This window comes from Harmonia axyridis, chromosome 2, assembly GCF_914767665.1.
Source record: "Harmonia axyridis chromosome 2, icHarAxyr1.1, whole genome shotgun sequence".
Lineage (NCBI taxonomy): Eukaryota > Metazoa > Arthropoda > Insecta > Coleoptera > Coccinellidae > Harmonia > Harmonia axyridis.
This window is the reverse complement of record NC_059502.1, coordinates 8,972,847-8,989,003: the sequence shown is the minus strand read 5'-3', so window position 1 is coordinate 8,989,003 and position 16,157 is coordinate 8,972,847. Positions and strand designations below refer to the sequence as shown.

Below are 16,157 nucleotides of genomic sequence, written 5' to 3'. Positions count from 1 at the left end.
CTATAAGACGGCTCTAAATGCCATTCTTCCAATAAAAAAATAGAGCTTTCAAAAGTTAGTTTTGATTAGAACATTATTTCCAGAAGCAATCCTCTAAATTATTCAGCAGAATTATGTGATATGATATCGTATAACTTTTTGTTGTGAGTTAAGAGTTAAGTCAAATTTCCTCTGCTAAATCCAAGAGAAATTCAGTATATATATATATATACTGAATTTCTCTTGGATTTAGCACGTGAATTATATAGTTCACGTTTTGCAATGAGTTGATTCCAGGAATCACAATATTTTAGGCTTACTATATATGAAATGAGAAGGAACCTTGCAAATAACACATTTATTTATTGAACTTATTGTATGAAAGAACTGAAAATATCAACTTTTTTGAAACAGAAACATAAATTAAATTACTATAAATCATAACAAAATAAAAAATGAAGTTTCCTTATATTGAAAAACCTTTGGGTATTGTTTGATTTCATAATTTTCTATCCAGGATCTTAGACACATGAGGCATCTTATAAATTTGTCGCCTAACCTATTGCGGTTTTTTGTAACTGTAGTTTTGCCAAGTTTGGAAAGATATTTCTGAAACTACCAAATTATACCAAGAGATTTCATAGAAATGTGAGAAAACTACCAATAAAGTCACACTGGCGAATGTTTCAGTCTCTCGGCGCTCGAGGAATCCCCTTAATTAGTCTGAGCGCGCACAAGATTCCAGAAATATATGCAGTGCGACGCGTGCATATCAAGCTCAAGCATGTAATTTTTCACGAGCTTCATTTTCAAGTCAAGTAGTTGGTTTGAATGTCATGCTACTTGGCTTGATGAATCCCTATAATATTCTATGTCTATAAACTAACCCTTTCTCGTGTAGCTTTTAGGTTTTCCGGTTGTTATTACTATCGATTTTACTTTTCACTTTGTTGTTTGCTGTTTACTCCAGGTTTAGTGATGAATCTAGTATATTTATTGACTCTCTTCGTTCAGCATAAACACAGAATACACAATGGAAGGTTGTGGGAAGGTTTACTCATCCGTTACGTCATAAGCGGTTGCCTAGACAACTTGGAGCATTTTTGCGCTAGATTTTAATTAGCAAAAAGGGCCATAATTTGCTTCAAAACGTTGTGAGTTCATTGGTTTTTTCAAGAAATACTTCATATATTCTATATTATAGATCAGGATTTCAAAATCTGCCATCTAGCCTACTACGAAATAAATCCGTCATCACGTCACCAATGACTGCGTCACCAACAACAAATTTCGCAGCACCATCTGTCCCAAGCGACTCGATCGATCCGATCTTCCAATATCAATCAAAGTAGATCGATAACGATCTCCGGTCGCCTGATTACAGGGCGGTCTCAAAGCGACTGCAATTCGGTACCCGCGGACCCGTGAACGACCCGGTACCACCTCAAGAAGCCAGCCAGAGAGTCACCTCTCTGGTAGCTTACGCGTCTTCATTCCGTCCCCATTAGATTAATGACCGCTTCCACGTACCCCCTAATGACGGACGACGCTGTCCCGCGAAACGTCGTACGTGCTATCATATTTCACGAAATTGCTATCGATTAATTTCGGTCCGACGGGGTAATCTCCGGTCGGATCGAGGGCCATTATCCGACAAATTGGAAAGGATATGGCCGCTTGATTATTGTTATTCGACGTAGTCGCGAGATTGACTCTTTTAGGGAAGAATGCGGGGATCGGAGTGGTTCCCATGGCCATTACGGAACCCGTTGATGCTGCGCGCAACGTTATGTGCGGGCCAATTCTGTTCGAAATGCCAAAATGAAGATATAAAACGAAATTTGGTATAATCACGATATTTCTTTCAGTCTTCATCTTAATGATATAATTATTGTATACTATTTTAATACAGAGCACAATTAATACTTTATTTAGTGGAAAATACTTCTGTAGTTGGTTACAGACACAACAAACTTGAATGATTGATCGATTCCATAAACGGTCACATTGCACCATCTAAACTCTAGGAGGAAACTAAAAAGCCGATGAACTAGCAAAGAGTGCATCAAGGTTAACACCTACTGGACCTGAGCCTTTCTGTGGGTTAGGAAAAGACCAATATAAGACAGTGGTCCAGCAATGAGAGTTGAATAACAGGATGACCCACTGGACAAACACTCCTGGACTTACTCAGGCCAAGAAATTCGTGATGATTTCACCTACCTTTGCCAGAAAGCTGTTGAAGCTGTAACGAGCTGAGCTTCAGGTGACGGTGGCATTGCTGACAGGGCACTGTCGGTACAAACATCGTTTGTACCGTATGGGAAAGTCAGCAGATGAGATTTGCAGGCTCTGTGGATCAGAAGCAGAAACAACTGAACACATGGTATGCAAGTGCTGGTTGGCCTAAAAACCATTCATATGGGGAAGCCGATCCTGGATTCCCTTGAGGAAACGGCCAAGGTCCCTAAGGAGGTTGTCAGTTTTATCAACGCCATTGAGGACCTCCTTGGGTTTCCATGATTGAGTAGGGTAGAGAATGAAAGATATACACGGCCCCAGTTCAAATAATAATAATCTATACTCTGAAGCTTGCTGCCAGTTCCTGATTTCTAATGACCTCCTGTGTTTGGAATGGCTTCAAAAAGGTTATATCCTCTCTCCCCCACAGAATCTGCACGCGTCAGTTAAGGATAACATAATTCTCATTTTCTGCTTCTTGAAAAGGCAGTGAGCTGTAAAATAGCAGGATTAGCAGGTGAAGCGATGTAACATGTTCTTACTGAGGTCTAGATACTTTTTGAAACTCAAGTCTTTCTGTTTCCAGATTCGAAACTCTTGCTCGTAGGTGAATCCTTTACCACAAGTCCTGGCCAGTAAAAAGTGTTCACTCCCTTATTTTCCTTCCAATTTTTAATTCCAGAGTTATTAGAAACCCAGGCTAGAAAGATTTGTCATTTTTGCCCTATTTCATTGAGTTTAGTTCAGGACTCCCATATCGACTTTTTTGAATCGATAACATGAAAGCTCAAGGTTGTAGCTTGATTCTCAGAATGGCATGCTATGTCGCATTTTTGATAGTTCCACGCATCTTCATATTATAATTTTTTCTGCCTGGAAGACTCTTAAGCAAGGGCCTATCGATAGTGAACATTTAGTGTCTCCTTAGCTTCTATTCTTGTTTTTGAAGCATCTTTTTATCATTCATGGTATCTCGTTTGAAAGTATGGATTCCTTCTCCGAAATTTCTTCTTACTCAGCATCGTAGCTGACGTAAAACTTCCATAAATATCTAGAGCTCATTGGAATGTTCTAGCATATTCACTTTAGTTTTAAATTTCAATTCAACGGAGCTGACTCAATCAAATTTTAGAAAGAGTATAAATAAATAAATTTGTGTGCAGAATGAATAGTGAATTAAAATGGCAATTATTTTTGTTTACCTAGAAATATAGATGATAAAGTCCCTGTGATCATCAATTAACTTGTATGTAAGGAGCTAACAGACGTCTCCTAAGCTTCGAATGAACACATGGTACCAGCAGAGTCGTGGAGCTTATTCGCAAGGTGTGAAGCTCTTAACGTATTTCTCAATTTCCCAAATCTCTAAATTATAGCCCTGATCAATATTACAGCTGTAGAATTTTTTTAATCTTCTAATCGTGCATTTTATTGATAATATTGACGTCAATCTCGTCTCGTGTCTTTATTCGTAAGCACCTGGGCTTATCGTATAATATAATCATTACTTAACTAATAGCTAATTACTCTAATAGGAGAAATGTTTCCTGTCGACTTAGCTAATTGTTGAAACAATGATATCTGTAATTTACGTGGATTATGTAATGCCATCAATCGATTATATTATGTAACAATTCTGTAGATTATATTAGATTAGATTTCAGAGGTTCAGGTTGAGGACAAACCTTTTTAGAATAAAACATTGAAATACGAGTTTTTCCCTCATTTTATCCTTTTGGCATTGCTTTGCACTCATTTCAATTTGTAATGATATGTTTTATTTCTCAATCATTCAGAACATAGTCTCCAATTCGAATTATAGTATAATAACAATGTTCTCCAAAAGTAGCATAAGTGTCATCTATGTGTATATAAAATATTTCCTGTGCTCTCCATATGTTTTCCTTCCCTCCTAGGTCAGGTTATCAATACCAAATGAGACGAGCACACCTCAACGTGGCCGTAATCAGTGTTCCTAATGATCTGCTTTTGTTTCAGGACCCATTCACGGTACGTGGAGATGTAACGACTTGTCATCAATCACCGACCGGGGCCTGTTTGATTCGTGTAAACGTCAATGGCCCCCGTGTTCTCCTAGATGCATGAGGTATTTATGTAGATCTCATTTTTTCGGATAACGCTATCAATCAACAAGAGCAAGACCAGGCGTTTCTGTCTTTTGGAGGTTCTCTAATCCGGTGCACAGCTTCAGATGGACCTTTCGGTGTATTGAACATTCTGATGAATTTAATAACAGCCTAATGAACATTCATATACATGAATTCTTTGAATACTCGTTTATAATAACTGACAGAGAAACTGCAACATCCAGAAGGAGCTGTTTAAATTTTGATTTTTTTTGTGAAACATAGCATAGCAAGGAGTAAATGATTTGAATTTGGGAAAAAAACGAAGAGATTTTTTTTAATAAATTATGTGTTTGTCCACCGCGATTATCTATACACTCCCCAACACGTATCGGCATTGATGCAATAAGATGGTCTAATTCTTCTTGAGGGATACCATCCCAAGCTACCTGTACTTCATGTCTCAGAGCCGCCAAAGTCCGTTGGGGCTGGGGTAAATTTCTAAGCCTTCTACCCATGAGGTCCCAAATATGTTCTATGGGCGAAAGATCGGGGGATCTGGGCGGCCATGGCAAAAGGTTCACATGGGTCGCTTCGAATAAGTTTAAACTAACTCTGGCAACATGAGGTCGGGCATTACCTTGCTGAAGTATTGGATTCTCGAGCCGGTTAAGGTGGGGGAGAACATATGGCCCTACTTTTTCTCGAAGGTAAAGCAGTGCTGTTATGTTACTTCGAATAAAGACTAAAGGTGACCTACTCGCATATGCAATAGCACCCCATACCATAACGCCTACTGTCCGGTGTGCATGACGCTTAACATCAAACTGAGATTCACGTCTTTCTCCCCGACGTCGTCTAACTCTTCTTCGGCCATCATGTGCACCTAAGGAGAATCGAGATTCATCAGAAAAGACGACCTGATGCCATTCCACATTCCAATGTTGACGTTCTCTGCACCACTGTAATCGTTGCCGACGATGCTCAACCGTCAGAGGTAACAAAAGATGGGGTCATTAATGCTGCAGTCCAAAAGACCCTATCCGGCGGCAAACCGTTCAAGCAAATACAGGATGTCCTTGTTCTCCTAACCTCTTATCAGCCAAAGATCGAATTATCGCAAATCGGTCTCAAATGGCCATAAGTCTTAGACGTCGATCTTGCACTTAATTTGTGCCCCTTCGACGTCCGGTGCCTACTCTTCTTCGATTTTGGGCATTATCAAACCATGCTTGACATCTCATAACAGTAGTTGGATATCTGTTCGTACGGTTAGCGATTTCTCGAAATGACAGCCCCACTTTCCGTAGACCAATAATTCGACCTCTTTCAAATTTACCTAGCTGGCGATAAATTCCGCGTACACGTGCTCTAGGCATTTTAACAACAACTAAACATCGACTTTGAATCTCCTCGAACAGCTGGTTTGTTGTAAAATTTAAATCTTTGCAAAAAACGACTACAATATTCAAGGAACAAAAATTGCTTACATGAAAAAACCTTCACCATATTTTTCTTCAAATTCAATCATTGACTCCTTGCTATGCTATCTATGTTTTACCAAAAAAAAATTAAAATTTGAACAGTTCCTTCTGAGTGTTGCACTTTCTTTGTCAGTTAGTATATAATACGCTCTATTAGTGTGTCGTCACACACCGCCATTTTTGGTTCTCCTGTCAGTGTTCGGAATCCAAACAAATAAATTGTCATTCAAATTAGTACGGTGTCGTTGAAGGAATTGGCTGATTTTCATAAATAAGAGTGTTTGAGGAACGATTTCAGTATTAATTGATAGACAGAAGGAACGAGGTTAATACCAGTAAGTTTGAATCCTGTATCATTCCCCAGATTTTGTAAGAAGCCGTGTTTATTAGTTGAACTTCAAGTTCGAACTTACTGGCATTAATGTCGTTCCTTCTGTCTATCAATTAATAGTAAAATCGTTCCTTAAATAATCTTATTTATCAAAATAAGCCAATTTCTTCAACGACAACGTACTAATTTGGATGACAATTCGTTTGTTTGGATTCCGAACACTGACAGGAGAACTAAAATGGCGGTGTGTGACGTCATCACTAATAGAGCGTATTGATGCCAGGTAAATTTTTCTGTTTGAGCTTTAGGCACATACAGAACTGAATTATAAACACAATTTCTAAGCTCCAATTACGACGCCATATCAACTGTTATTAAAAAGACATGTGATTGAAATACCCTTCTTTTCGAAGTCGACTCGACATTTTAAATTTCTGAAATTTTTTCGCACAGTTGAACCTTCTACTAAAGCTTGAAAACTTTCATCTTCGGCTCTTCCTTCCTTCGTGTTATCGGTCAACCCATCGCTCCCATAATCAACCCAGAAAACCCGGTAGCCTCGCCAAATGCCTCTTTCTTGTTCTACAAGAGACAACAACGGCTCATAAATCATGTCCCATCACCTACAACCATACCCACCCGTCCTTTTCGCTAACGACCCGTTCTATTAGCAGTCCCATTTTTTCTATACCAAAACCGGCAATTTATTAATATTTCTATAAACGCCAGATCGGCCATCCTGATACGGCCCCCGTCCGATATTTATTTGTTTTCCCGAAACGGAACGTCATTAAAAAGCAGTTTTGGAATTGCGTGTCGACCCTCAGGTGGTATCACTCTCCCGGTTTCCGTTCTTGTGTCATTTTTTTTTTCATAGAGATGGAATTGTAACGATATACGGCGATGATGGCGACGTATAATGAATTGTGAAACGTTATTACGTATTATTAGATGGGAAGAAACCGAGAAATCTGAGAAGAGATAGGGTCTCAGCTAACGTTTTAATTTGAAATTGAACGGACGGTCAAGTTGATTCCTTTCTTGAGGGGGGGGGTCGAGAAAAAACAGCAGGCGTTGTTGGGAGTATGAATATGAAAATACTATCACCTAGTGCATAAATATAAAGCCTCGTATAAAGCTGTGATATTTCATTAACACAAAAAATGTTTTTCATAACAAAGTAATTCAAAATGAATCAAATATCAAAAAATCATAATGGAATGAAGATCTCTTTGTATAGTATATCCAAAGTCACTTGAACTGGTTCATAAAAACTCTTAGCCATAGATGTTCCTTTGATGTGTTAGGCAATAAATTCTGTTAGGCAATAAATTCACTGGCCCCAATGGAATTTCTGGAAACTTGGACAATCCTTGTATAATCGAAATTTTCAGCTTCCTCCAAGTGACTTTGGATATACTATAACAGTTACCTACCCTTACTTTGTGACGATGAAAATATCGTTATCCAAAGAGCGTTATACGCAAATAAATATTTCATGTAAAGGGTTTTTTTTAGAGCTATAGAACTTTAAATTGCTATAAAACAACGATGGATTATTCGATTGACATGAATTTTATTTATCCGCAAGATAATCTTGTGGCATTACATTTTAAATATGATTTCTGGCATATGACCGCCACGGCTGGCTCGGATGTAGTCCAATCTGGACGTCCAATTTTCGATTACTTTTTCCAACATTTGTGGCCGTATATCGGCAATAACACGGCGAATGTTGTCATCCAAATGGTCTAGGGTTTGTGGCTTATCCGCATAGATCAATGAATTCACATAGCCCCACAGAAAGTAGTCTAGCGGTGTTAAATCACAAGATCTTGGAGGCCAATTCACAGGTCCAAAACGTGAAATTAGGCCGTCACCAAACGTGTCTTTCAATAAATCGATTGTGGCACGAGCTGTGTGACATGTTGCGCCGTCTTGTTGGAAGCATAGCTCCTGGACATCATGGTTATTCAATTCAGGAATGAAAAAGTTAGTAATCATGGCTCTATACCGATCACCATTGACTGTAACGTTCTGGCCATCATCGTTCTTGAAGAAGTACGGACCAATGATTCCACCAGCACATAAAGCGCACCAAACAGTCAGTTTTTCTGGATGTAACGGTGTTTCGACATACACTTGAGGATTAACTTCACTCCAAATGCGGCAGTTTTGTTTGTTGACGTAGCCATTCAACCAGAAGTGCGCTTCATCGCTAAACAAAATGAAATGGACGTAGTACGCGATACGTATTCCGAACAAAACCATTATTGTCGAAATAAAATTGCACTCTTTGCAAGCGTTGTTCAGGCGTGAGTCTATTCATGATGAATTGCCAAACCAAACTGAGAATAAATCACTTGACAGCTGTTAAATAGGTCGCCATCACAAACGAAGATGCCAACTTAAAGTTATATACCTCGAAAAAAACACACCCGTTATAAACATGGGCCTCAAACGCTTTGTTTCCGAGATACAGGGTGTTTCTTGTAGTCCCACTTTATACCATTTTATCAAATCTTCTTAATCTACACTACATCAGCTTGGTTAAATATGTTAAGTGCAAAAACTTGTAATTAATTTCATCTGCAGAAAATATCGGCCGGTTTCAGAGTATCAAATAAATAGTTAGTATTAAATAAAAAATTTAACACGCTCTATCTTGGAATATGAAGTATTTGCGAACAAAATGATATTGCAAAGTGTCATTATTATTGCATGCAGAATTACCCCCTGAAGTTTGTCGCACTTATTCAATAACACCCTGTACATCAAAAAGTAGAGACATTTACAGTTTGATAATACGTTTTCACAGCCAACAAAATTTTAATTAAGAGGGATTGCCACAATGTGGTTTTTCGCGTATCAGTCAAACTTTGGTACCCATTCATTTCCCTTCTGGCGCTCCTGTGATGACCAAACTATATTCGGTGTACAATCACTTCGTCTTTTTTTTTTTATATTATATATATCATGAATTTTTTTGCGAAAAAAAAAATTTACCAAAAATGTTTTTTCATTCCCAAAATAAAAATATTTACTTTCTTCCATATAGATTATTGTTCAAGTAAGTTATGTAAATACCCCATAGAAATCGGTGATTTGTAAGAATAATTATCTCTAATTTCGTTCTGAACTGGGAAACCACGTGGCGGTGTTCCCTTTTAAGCTTTTGAAACTCAGGCCCTCCATCAACGAAATTCGCGTCATGGACTCCATATAACTCGAACGGCCGCCATTTTTCCGCAGAGACAACGATTTCGACAATAAATACTCCGCCATTTGCATACGTACAGTGGGAGATGTAGATATTTCCTGCTGTTCACTTGTAATACTTTGATTTACGGTCGTTTGTCCGCTGTTTATCAGCCATTCGTTTATTGTTTCGTTGGCATTATCTTTTTTTTTTCGACACGGACAGAAATTACGCCCGACAGGCAATTACGAAAGGTACAATGACACGACAATGGGAAAACGAGGTGGCGTTGCTTTCGGGATCGCTGGCAGAGTGAAATGTTTTCATCAATTGGGCAATTGGTTCCAGTTCGGATATTTTTCGAGTGAGATTTCGAAGATATCGATCTTTGGCGTTACGCAATGCGTTTCTTCATTGGCGACGCCAGTTTTCAAGAATAGGGTGGGGGGGGGGTGGTGGCCAAGGAAGGACCAAGATTTTCGGATCCATCTAGTTTATATTAAATTCAGGTTGTATTTTTTGGTTATCCGATATTTCGAATGTTTTGTAAAATAAAAATGTAATCCAGATCAGAATCAGATTTAATTTGTCTGACTACAAGTTTCGGAAAATCACCAGCAAAGTATTCCAATTGATTTAATATGAATGTGCAAGATGAGATCTACATAAAAAACCTGTTTTATTTATATTGTCAACTTCCCAACTAATTTCATCCTCTTTATTTTATTTTTCATGTGATTTTACTGCTGTTCGTTGTTGCTGTTCTATTTCGTGGTAAAGGCGGTAAGTACAACCATATTGTTGATTAATTATCGACCTCAATTCGTATGTTTGATAAATATGTTGCTGAAGACAAAATTCTCATACTTTCATTAAATTGATATTTAATAAATGTAAAAAAATAGCTCAGTGTCAACTGATAGCAAAACACTAGCCTAATCACCTGATGTTCTTCAATTATCACTTCCAACGCGTTTTTTTTTACATTGATATGATTCAGATTCAGTTCACTCAAATGGTTATACTTAGATAACTCGCTCTGCTCACCGAAGGGGGTCCAAAAACAATATTTTCCTATTTGGAGGCACTGTTTAAGGTTATGCACCCTGATTAAGTGTTGTATATTGGCCACAGTTTCAGTACTTCGAATAACCTTCATTTTTCCATATTCATAATTTCATATTTCAATGCGGCTAGACGTGAGTCCGAAAATATAGTCATGTGGCGATCTGATAACAGCCAGCTTTCAGAATTCCACGGAATGGTATCCTTGGGACCGCAGGAAGTCTCTGCGGGAACCCTCGCCGCATTATGGAAAAGACTGTTAACAGTGAATAACAGATTCCCAGACACGATGTCTGGGTACTTTATCGGCGTCTCGGGGACTCTCTGATGTATACGAGGAGCAAGATCGGATTTTCGAAATATCAACGGTGTCAACACGAATAGAAAATTTTGTTATGGCCGATATTCGGACTTTCGCGGGAAGATATTGACTGGTTCTGGAATGATTCGGCAAAATTTCGTCAGTGGCTATCCACTAGAAGTATTAAAACAATTTAAATTTTTGAAGTTGCAATTTCCACCAAATTCTGTTGCAGTGTAGGGTTTACATTTTTCGTCCAAAATCTGTGCAAACAAAATTTTCGAATGTGTACCAGTGCAACACTTCAGAACAGCTTCACTCATTTGAATTTTTCTTGTGCATTTCAAATTGTCATAGTGATTGTAGGATTCAGGGTTTACAGAAACATGACAAACACATATACATTCACATCAAAAACAGAAGATGATCAAGACAATTATGGAGCAAGTTCGTATATGTGAGCCAGAATACCTTCAGAAAACATTTGATCACTATAGACAAGCTTTCTTATCTAATAAATCCAGCTCTAAAGAAATAGAACTAGCATTGAGATAAAGGCGAGTTGAGAAAGAAAAAGAATATTAGATGAAGACATTGAACATGATAGGACAGGACTGCAGAAATAAGATTACTTGTCTTTCATGGCTTCGGTTAGAAGAAGTCGGAAAACTTGTTCAATGGTATAGCATTGAACCAATACACAAAACAAAAATAAGACAAATGTTTAGAAGAGCTGAAGAAACATTTATTGATCCGCTTTCCAAAGCTTGGCGTTGATAAGAAACTTTTCCAATAGGGAAAATTTTACAGGGAGATTACAAAAACAGCATTCGTAATCTTTTCCAGGAATACGAGCACTGTTGCCAATTGATTCAAACAAATATTCTCTTGACGAACATGCTTTGACTGACGAACACAACATGGATTCATTACTATACTCCTGAGTCAAAGAGAGCGACAGCTGAGTGAAAGGCTATATCAGTTCTAGGTGTATGTATAAATACAAAAAAAAATTTCTTTCACCAAGACAATGATCCAGTCACAATTCTATGAAAATCATGCTCAAATTGAACGAATTGTCCTTCCAACTGCTCCATGTAGCATATTCTCCAGGTCTGCTCCTAAGTGATTACGGGCTCATTACAGACCTAAAAAAAAGGTCCTGGGAGAGAAATTTGGCTCTAATGAAGATGTGATTGCCGACGTAGAAGCCTATTTGGAAGGACAAGGCGAATATTTCTACAGAAAAGGTATAGCAAAGTAAGAGGAACGTTTGAGTACAGGTATTTGATCAGGGTAAGTTGACCCTGATGAAGCTTTTGGAATAGACTTAACATTAGTCTCAATCACAAGATGTTCATGGCTATTTCGATCCATATTGGTTTGTTTGATGACATGATAAGCCTCCACTCTTATCTGGTGCAGCATTTTCAGGCGATTTTTCAATGGCGGTAAGATGTCAACCTTTACCGAGATATGTGAAGGTGTACCGCAGGGTTCCATTCTGGGACCCATACTTTTTATTGGATATATCAACAAGTTTGAATCTTGAGGGCGCAACATGAATATTTATCCTAAATTGCTACCGTTAGAGACCACATGTATACCTATATACAGTTCTATGGTCTCCTAGGGCGCATGAATGAAATAATGCTCAAAAGCTCTCGACTTCACGTCAGTGCTTTTCTCATTGATCTTTTAGCTAATGAACTGTTTAGGTTCGTCAATCTACATGTTTGTTTCCTGAAGAGTTCGCAACTTTTTGCGCCGCCAGTGGATCGACCGAATAAACGACCAAACAAATTTACAAATGACAATCTTCGTGTCCGCTATCTCCCGATCTCCGGTCCATCGATCTCCGGCCCCCTTATTCGAAAAATTGTTTACGGCCCCGCATACGTATAACTCGCATACGTCATAACTCGCGCCAGGCCGTTGAAAGTTTAACGTATGCATATTTCATCTGCCCCGTCCTCGCGTCTTGTGCGGATTCCGCTGCGGGTGCCCCACGGGGACAAAAACCGAAATCGTTTATTACCGCCCCTCGGGGCCCCAGATGAAATTATTGCAGAGGCGCCTGCGACGCGGTACAACATTGATGCGCGGCATTTTTTCGAATGCCGAGCTGACGGACGACGTCTCTGTCCGTTGTCGCCAACCTAGCTAATGAGAAGTATCGGTTCTCGCCGCGAGATGGCGTCACTGTTGTGTGGTTTTAATATTTTAGGTTAGTACTTCGCTGGGAGAAGCGAGGGTGTGTATTAAATTAAAAAAATGGAGGAAGTGAAGTTAGATGCGCCCGTTAATTCATGCGCCAGTTGCACTCGCAAAGTCCACATAGCTGTATATAGGTAGATAAGACAATGAGACACGATCCTAAACACTTGAAACACACCTCTTTATAAAAATTCGACTTTATTTGTCAACAAAGGCACCTTCAAGAAGGATACAAGATAAAAAGATGGGTCCCAAAATGGAACCTTGAGGTACACCTTCATATATCTCAATAATAACGTTGACAACTGAGCGTCTTGAAGAACCGCTTGAATCTGCTACGCAAGATGAGAATGGAGGAGCCCTAACCTAAAGCGTTGGCAGAGTAGCCAATATGGTTCGAAACATCCATGAAGATATTGTGATTAAGATTCAGAGTAATCCAAACAAGTCTACAAGGTTGATTTACCCTGATAATGATAATTATATAGTTTGTAATGTGCATAAGTGCTGTTTTGCAAATGTGGTTTTCTTATTTGCTCTAAGTCCTGACTGAATGGGTGGATTTATACTAACACTGCACTCAATAAGTCCCTGGCGGTCATCGGTAAAAAGACATTTTTCGTCAATAAAGTCACCTTTAAGATTGATATATCTACTCCAACGCTCCTCTGACTTATCAATACATTTTCTGTAGAATGATTCGTCTTTGCTTTCAAATTGGACTTCAACATTTGTAATCACTACTACATTAGAACCAAATTTCTTTTCCTTGAGCCTTCTTTTGGAATCCGATAAAGCCAGGAGCAAGATCTGAAAGATAAGCTGGTTGGTCAAGCAGTTGGAAGCTCAATTCGTTAGATTTGACTGCCAGAATCTTGCCAAATGATATTTGGGCTTCTGTTCGCTTTGTTTAACTCAACTGACTCCTTTCCACTCAGCTGTCACTCTCTCTGACTTAGTAGTGTATTGATGAATCCATGTTTCATCCTGTTTATTCCAACCCCATTATTCTTAATCGACGATGCATTGTTGCTTATAATCAGAGGTGCGAGTGCAGCACCCATCTATTGCCAAGATTTCTCAAATGTTCACGCGAAATGGTGGATCCACTACCTTCTGAAATCTTTTTTTATATGGCAATTTGAGCAGGTTGGGATCTTGTCGATGATGAACTCTGGCTCTGTGGTCGTCTTCAGTTGAACGATCACATTCTCGAATCGTGTCCTCTATTTCACGATTTGAGGATCATGTCTTACTGATCTCGAGTCTCAGATTGACCAAGTTTTGTTTAGATCGTCACAACTTTGTTGCTCTGACTTCTTTTGCCGCTGATTCCATCCGGTGTCTTGATGGTGAAGAGTCTTCCTCTTGAACCAAATTGCACTGCTGAGCTGTACCTTCAAATCCGCCGCCATGTCAAGCAATTTCAATTTACGAGGCTCCAAATCCATTTCTACCGAATTATGGCGACCAGAGCGTTGAGTATTGTCAATGGTTCTTTCACCACGTTAAAGTCAACATATCACCTTTTAACCGTTGTTGTTGATGGATCAGTCGCGTCACTTTTAATGGATTTTTCAAACCTCAATTCTCAATGTCAAATTTGAGAAGATATGCTATGGTTTTCACGAGTCAGATCAGGGATCGAATTGAAAAAATATCTATCCATATTTTCAACATCATCAAAAGAAAGGGATAGGTCAACATTTTTAAAATCAGCATCTACGTTTCCTGTCTAGTCGGGATAAGTTAACCTCGCTATAACAAACGAAGGACATCCACCGACGCCTGTAGCTCTAGGAAACCACCCGGATCCAACCAACCCTTCTATTCAACTAAAAAAAAAATAAAAAAAAAATTAATCATAATACCATCACGATTTTCTAAGTGTCGTGCACCTAGCAGGCAGGTGAACGCCTCTCCGGCGGCCCCAGGTGGACCGGGGAGAGACGTCAGTCATCGCAGTATCCAAATACTGCGCTAATTGAGGAAAAACCGGACCACGGGTCTCGCTCTCCCGTCTCTGCTGTATCTGCGGCAGATCGAAGAGCTAATTGCCGACCGGGCCCGATATATATATATGCGGCAGCTGAGCACGACGGACGGCCGTTAATAGGTTATCATCGTCATTATGCAAATGACGCGTGAGCAGCGACACCCTCCCCGGTCGCCCGCGATCGCCCCGGGGCAGTGCGATCGGTGATTCGGGTCAATATATACATATATTCTTTAGAGATAGAGCCATGCAAAAAATTATCAACTTCAAACAACAAAGCATGTGTAGATGTAATCTCAGCTTTAGCAGAATAATAATAATAATAACATTTATTTAGCACCCGGCTAGTACAAAAAAAAAGAAAACCAACACAACAATAATCTAATCATTCACATTCCTCTGAAGTGGCCATTCAATCTTCCGCAGAATGCACCCAAAGATGGTGCCGTCTTAATTTCCTCTGGGAGACCATTATAAAAACGAACACCCTCATAGAACAAGGACTTCTGTAAAGAAGTTTTTCTCACTGTGCAGATATTGAAGTTTTTTGCTGACCTAATATTGTAGTCATAAAAATTTCCTCTTCTTTCTAAGAAGTCTTTCAGATATCGTGGTACAAGATCATGCTCTATCTTGTAAATTAGGGTTAGATTGGCCTTCTTGATATTTTTTCCACAGGTAACCAGTTCGATTTATTATGCATGACTACTACAGGTGTGTGCTTACTACATCTAAGGATTATTCTCATGGATTTATTCTGTTGAACTTGAAGTCTACTTATATCTCCTTATTGTGTACATGATATCAGCAGTGCAGAACAATAATTAAAATGGGGCATAATGATTGTATTGAAGACCTGTCTCCTGGTCCACTCCGACGAAAAGGCAGAAAAACAAGCAACAAATGAATTTTTCGTCCCTAATTTCCAGCACATATAGTCAATTTGCAGAGAAAAACTCAATTACGGATGCAATACAACACCCAGATATTTAATCTCTGAGACATAATCTATATTCACTTCATTAATACATACTCTCAAATTTGATTCAGAAAATTTTTTACAATCCGATTTTGAACCTAAAACCATACATTTTGTTTTGAAAGTATTCAGTTTCAATCTATTCTTACACAGCCAGTCATAGAGTAGGTTCATTTCAGAATTAATTATTTCCGTCACCTCCAAAAAGTTCCTTCCTGCCACACATAAAACTGTATCATCAGCAAACAAATTAACAAATGACTTCTTCAACACTGTAT

General features: G+C 38.9%; 1 protein-coding gene across 1 annotated transcript in view; it reads left to right on the top strand.

The window, feature by feature from the left end:
- Positions 1-4,341, top strand: part of LOC123674083 (wiskott-Aldrich syndrome protein family member 2-like) — a 120,942-nt gene extending 116,601 nt beyond the window's left edge. Inside the window, exon 6 of the mRNA XM_045608943.1 lies at positions 4,219-4,341. Within this exon, the coding sequence (XP_045464899.1) occupies positions 4,219-4,326 (108 nt within the window). The 3' untranslated portion in view covers positions 4,327-4,341. The remainder of the gene's footprint in view (positions 1-4,218) is intronic.
- The last annotated feature ends 11,816 nt before the right edge of the window (positions 4,342-16,157 follow it).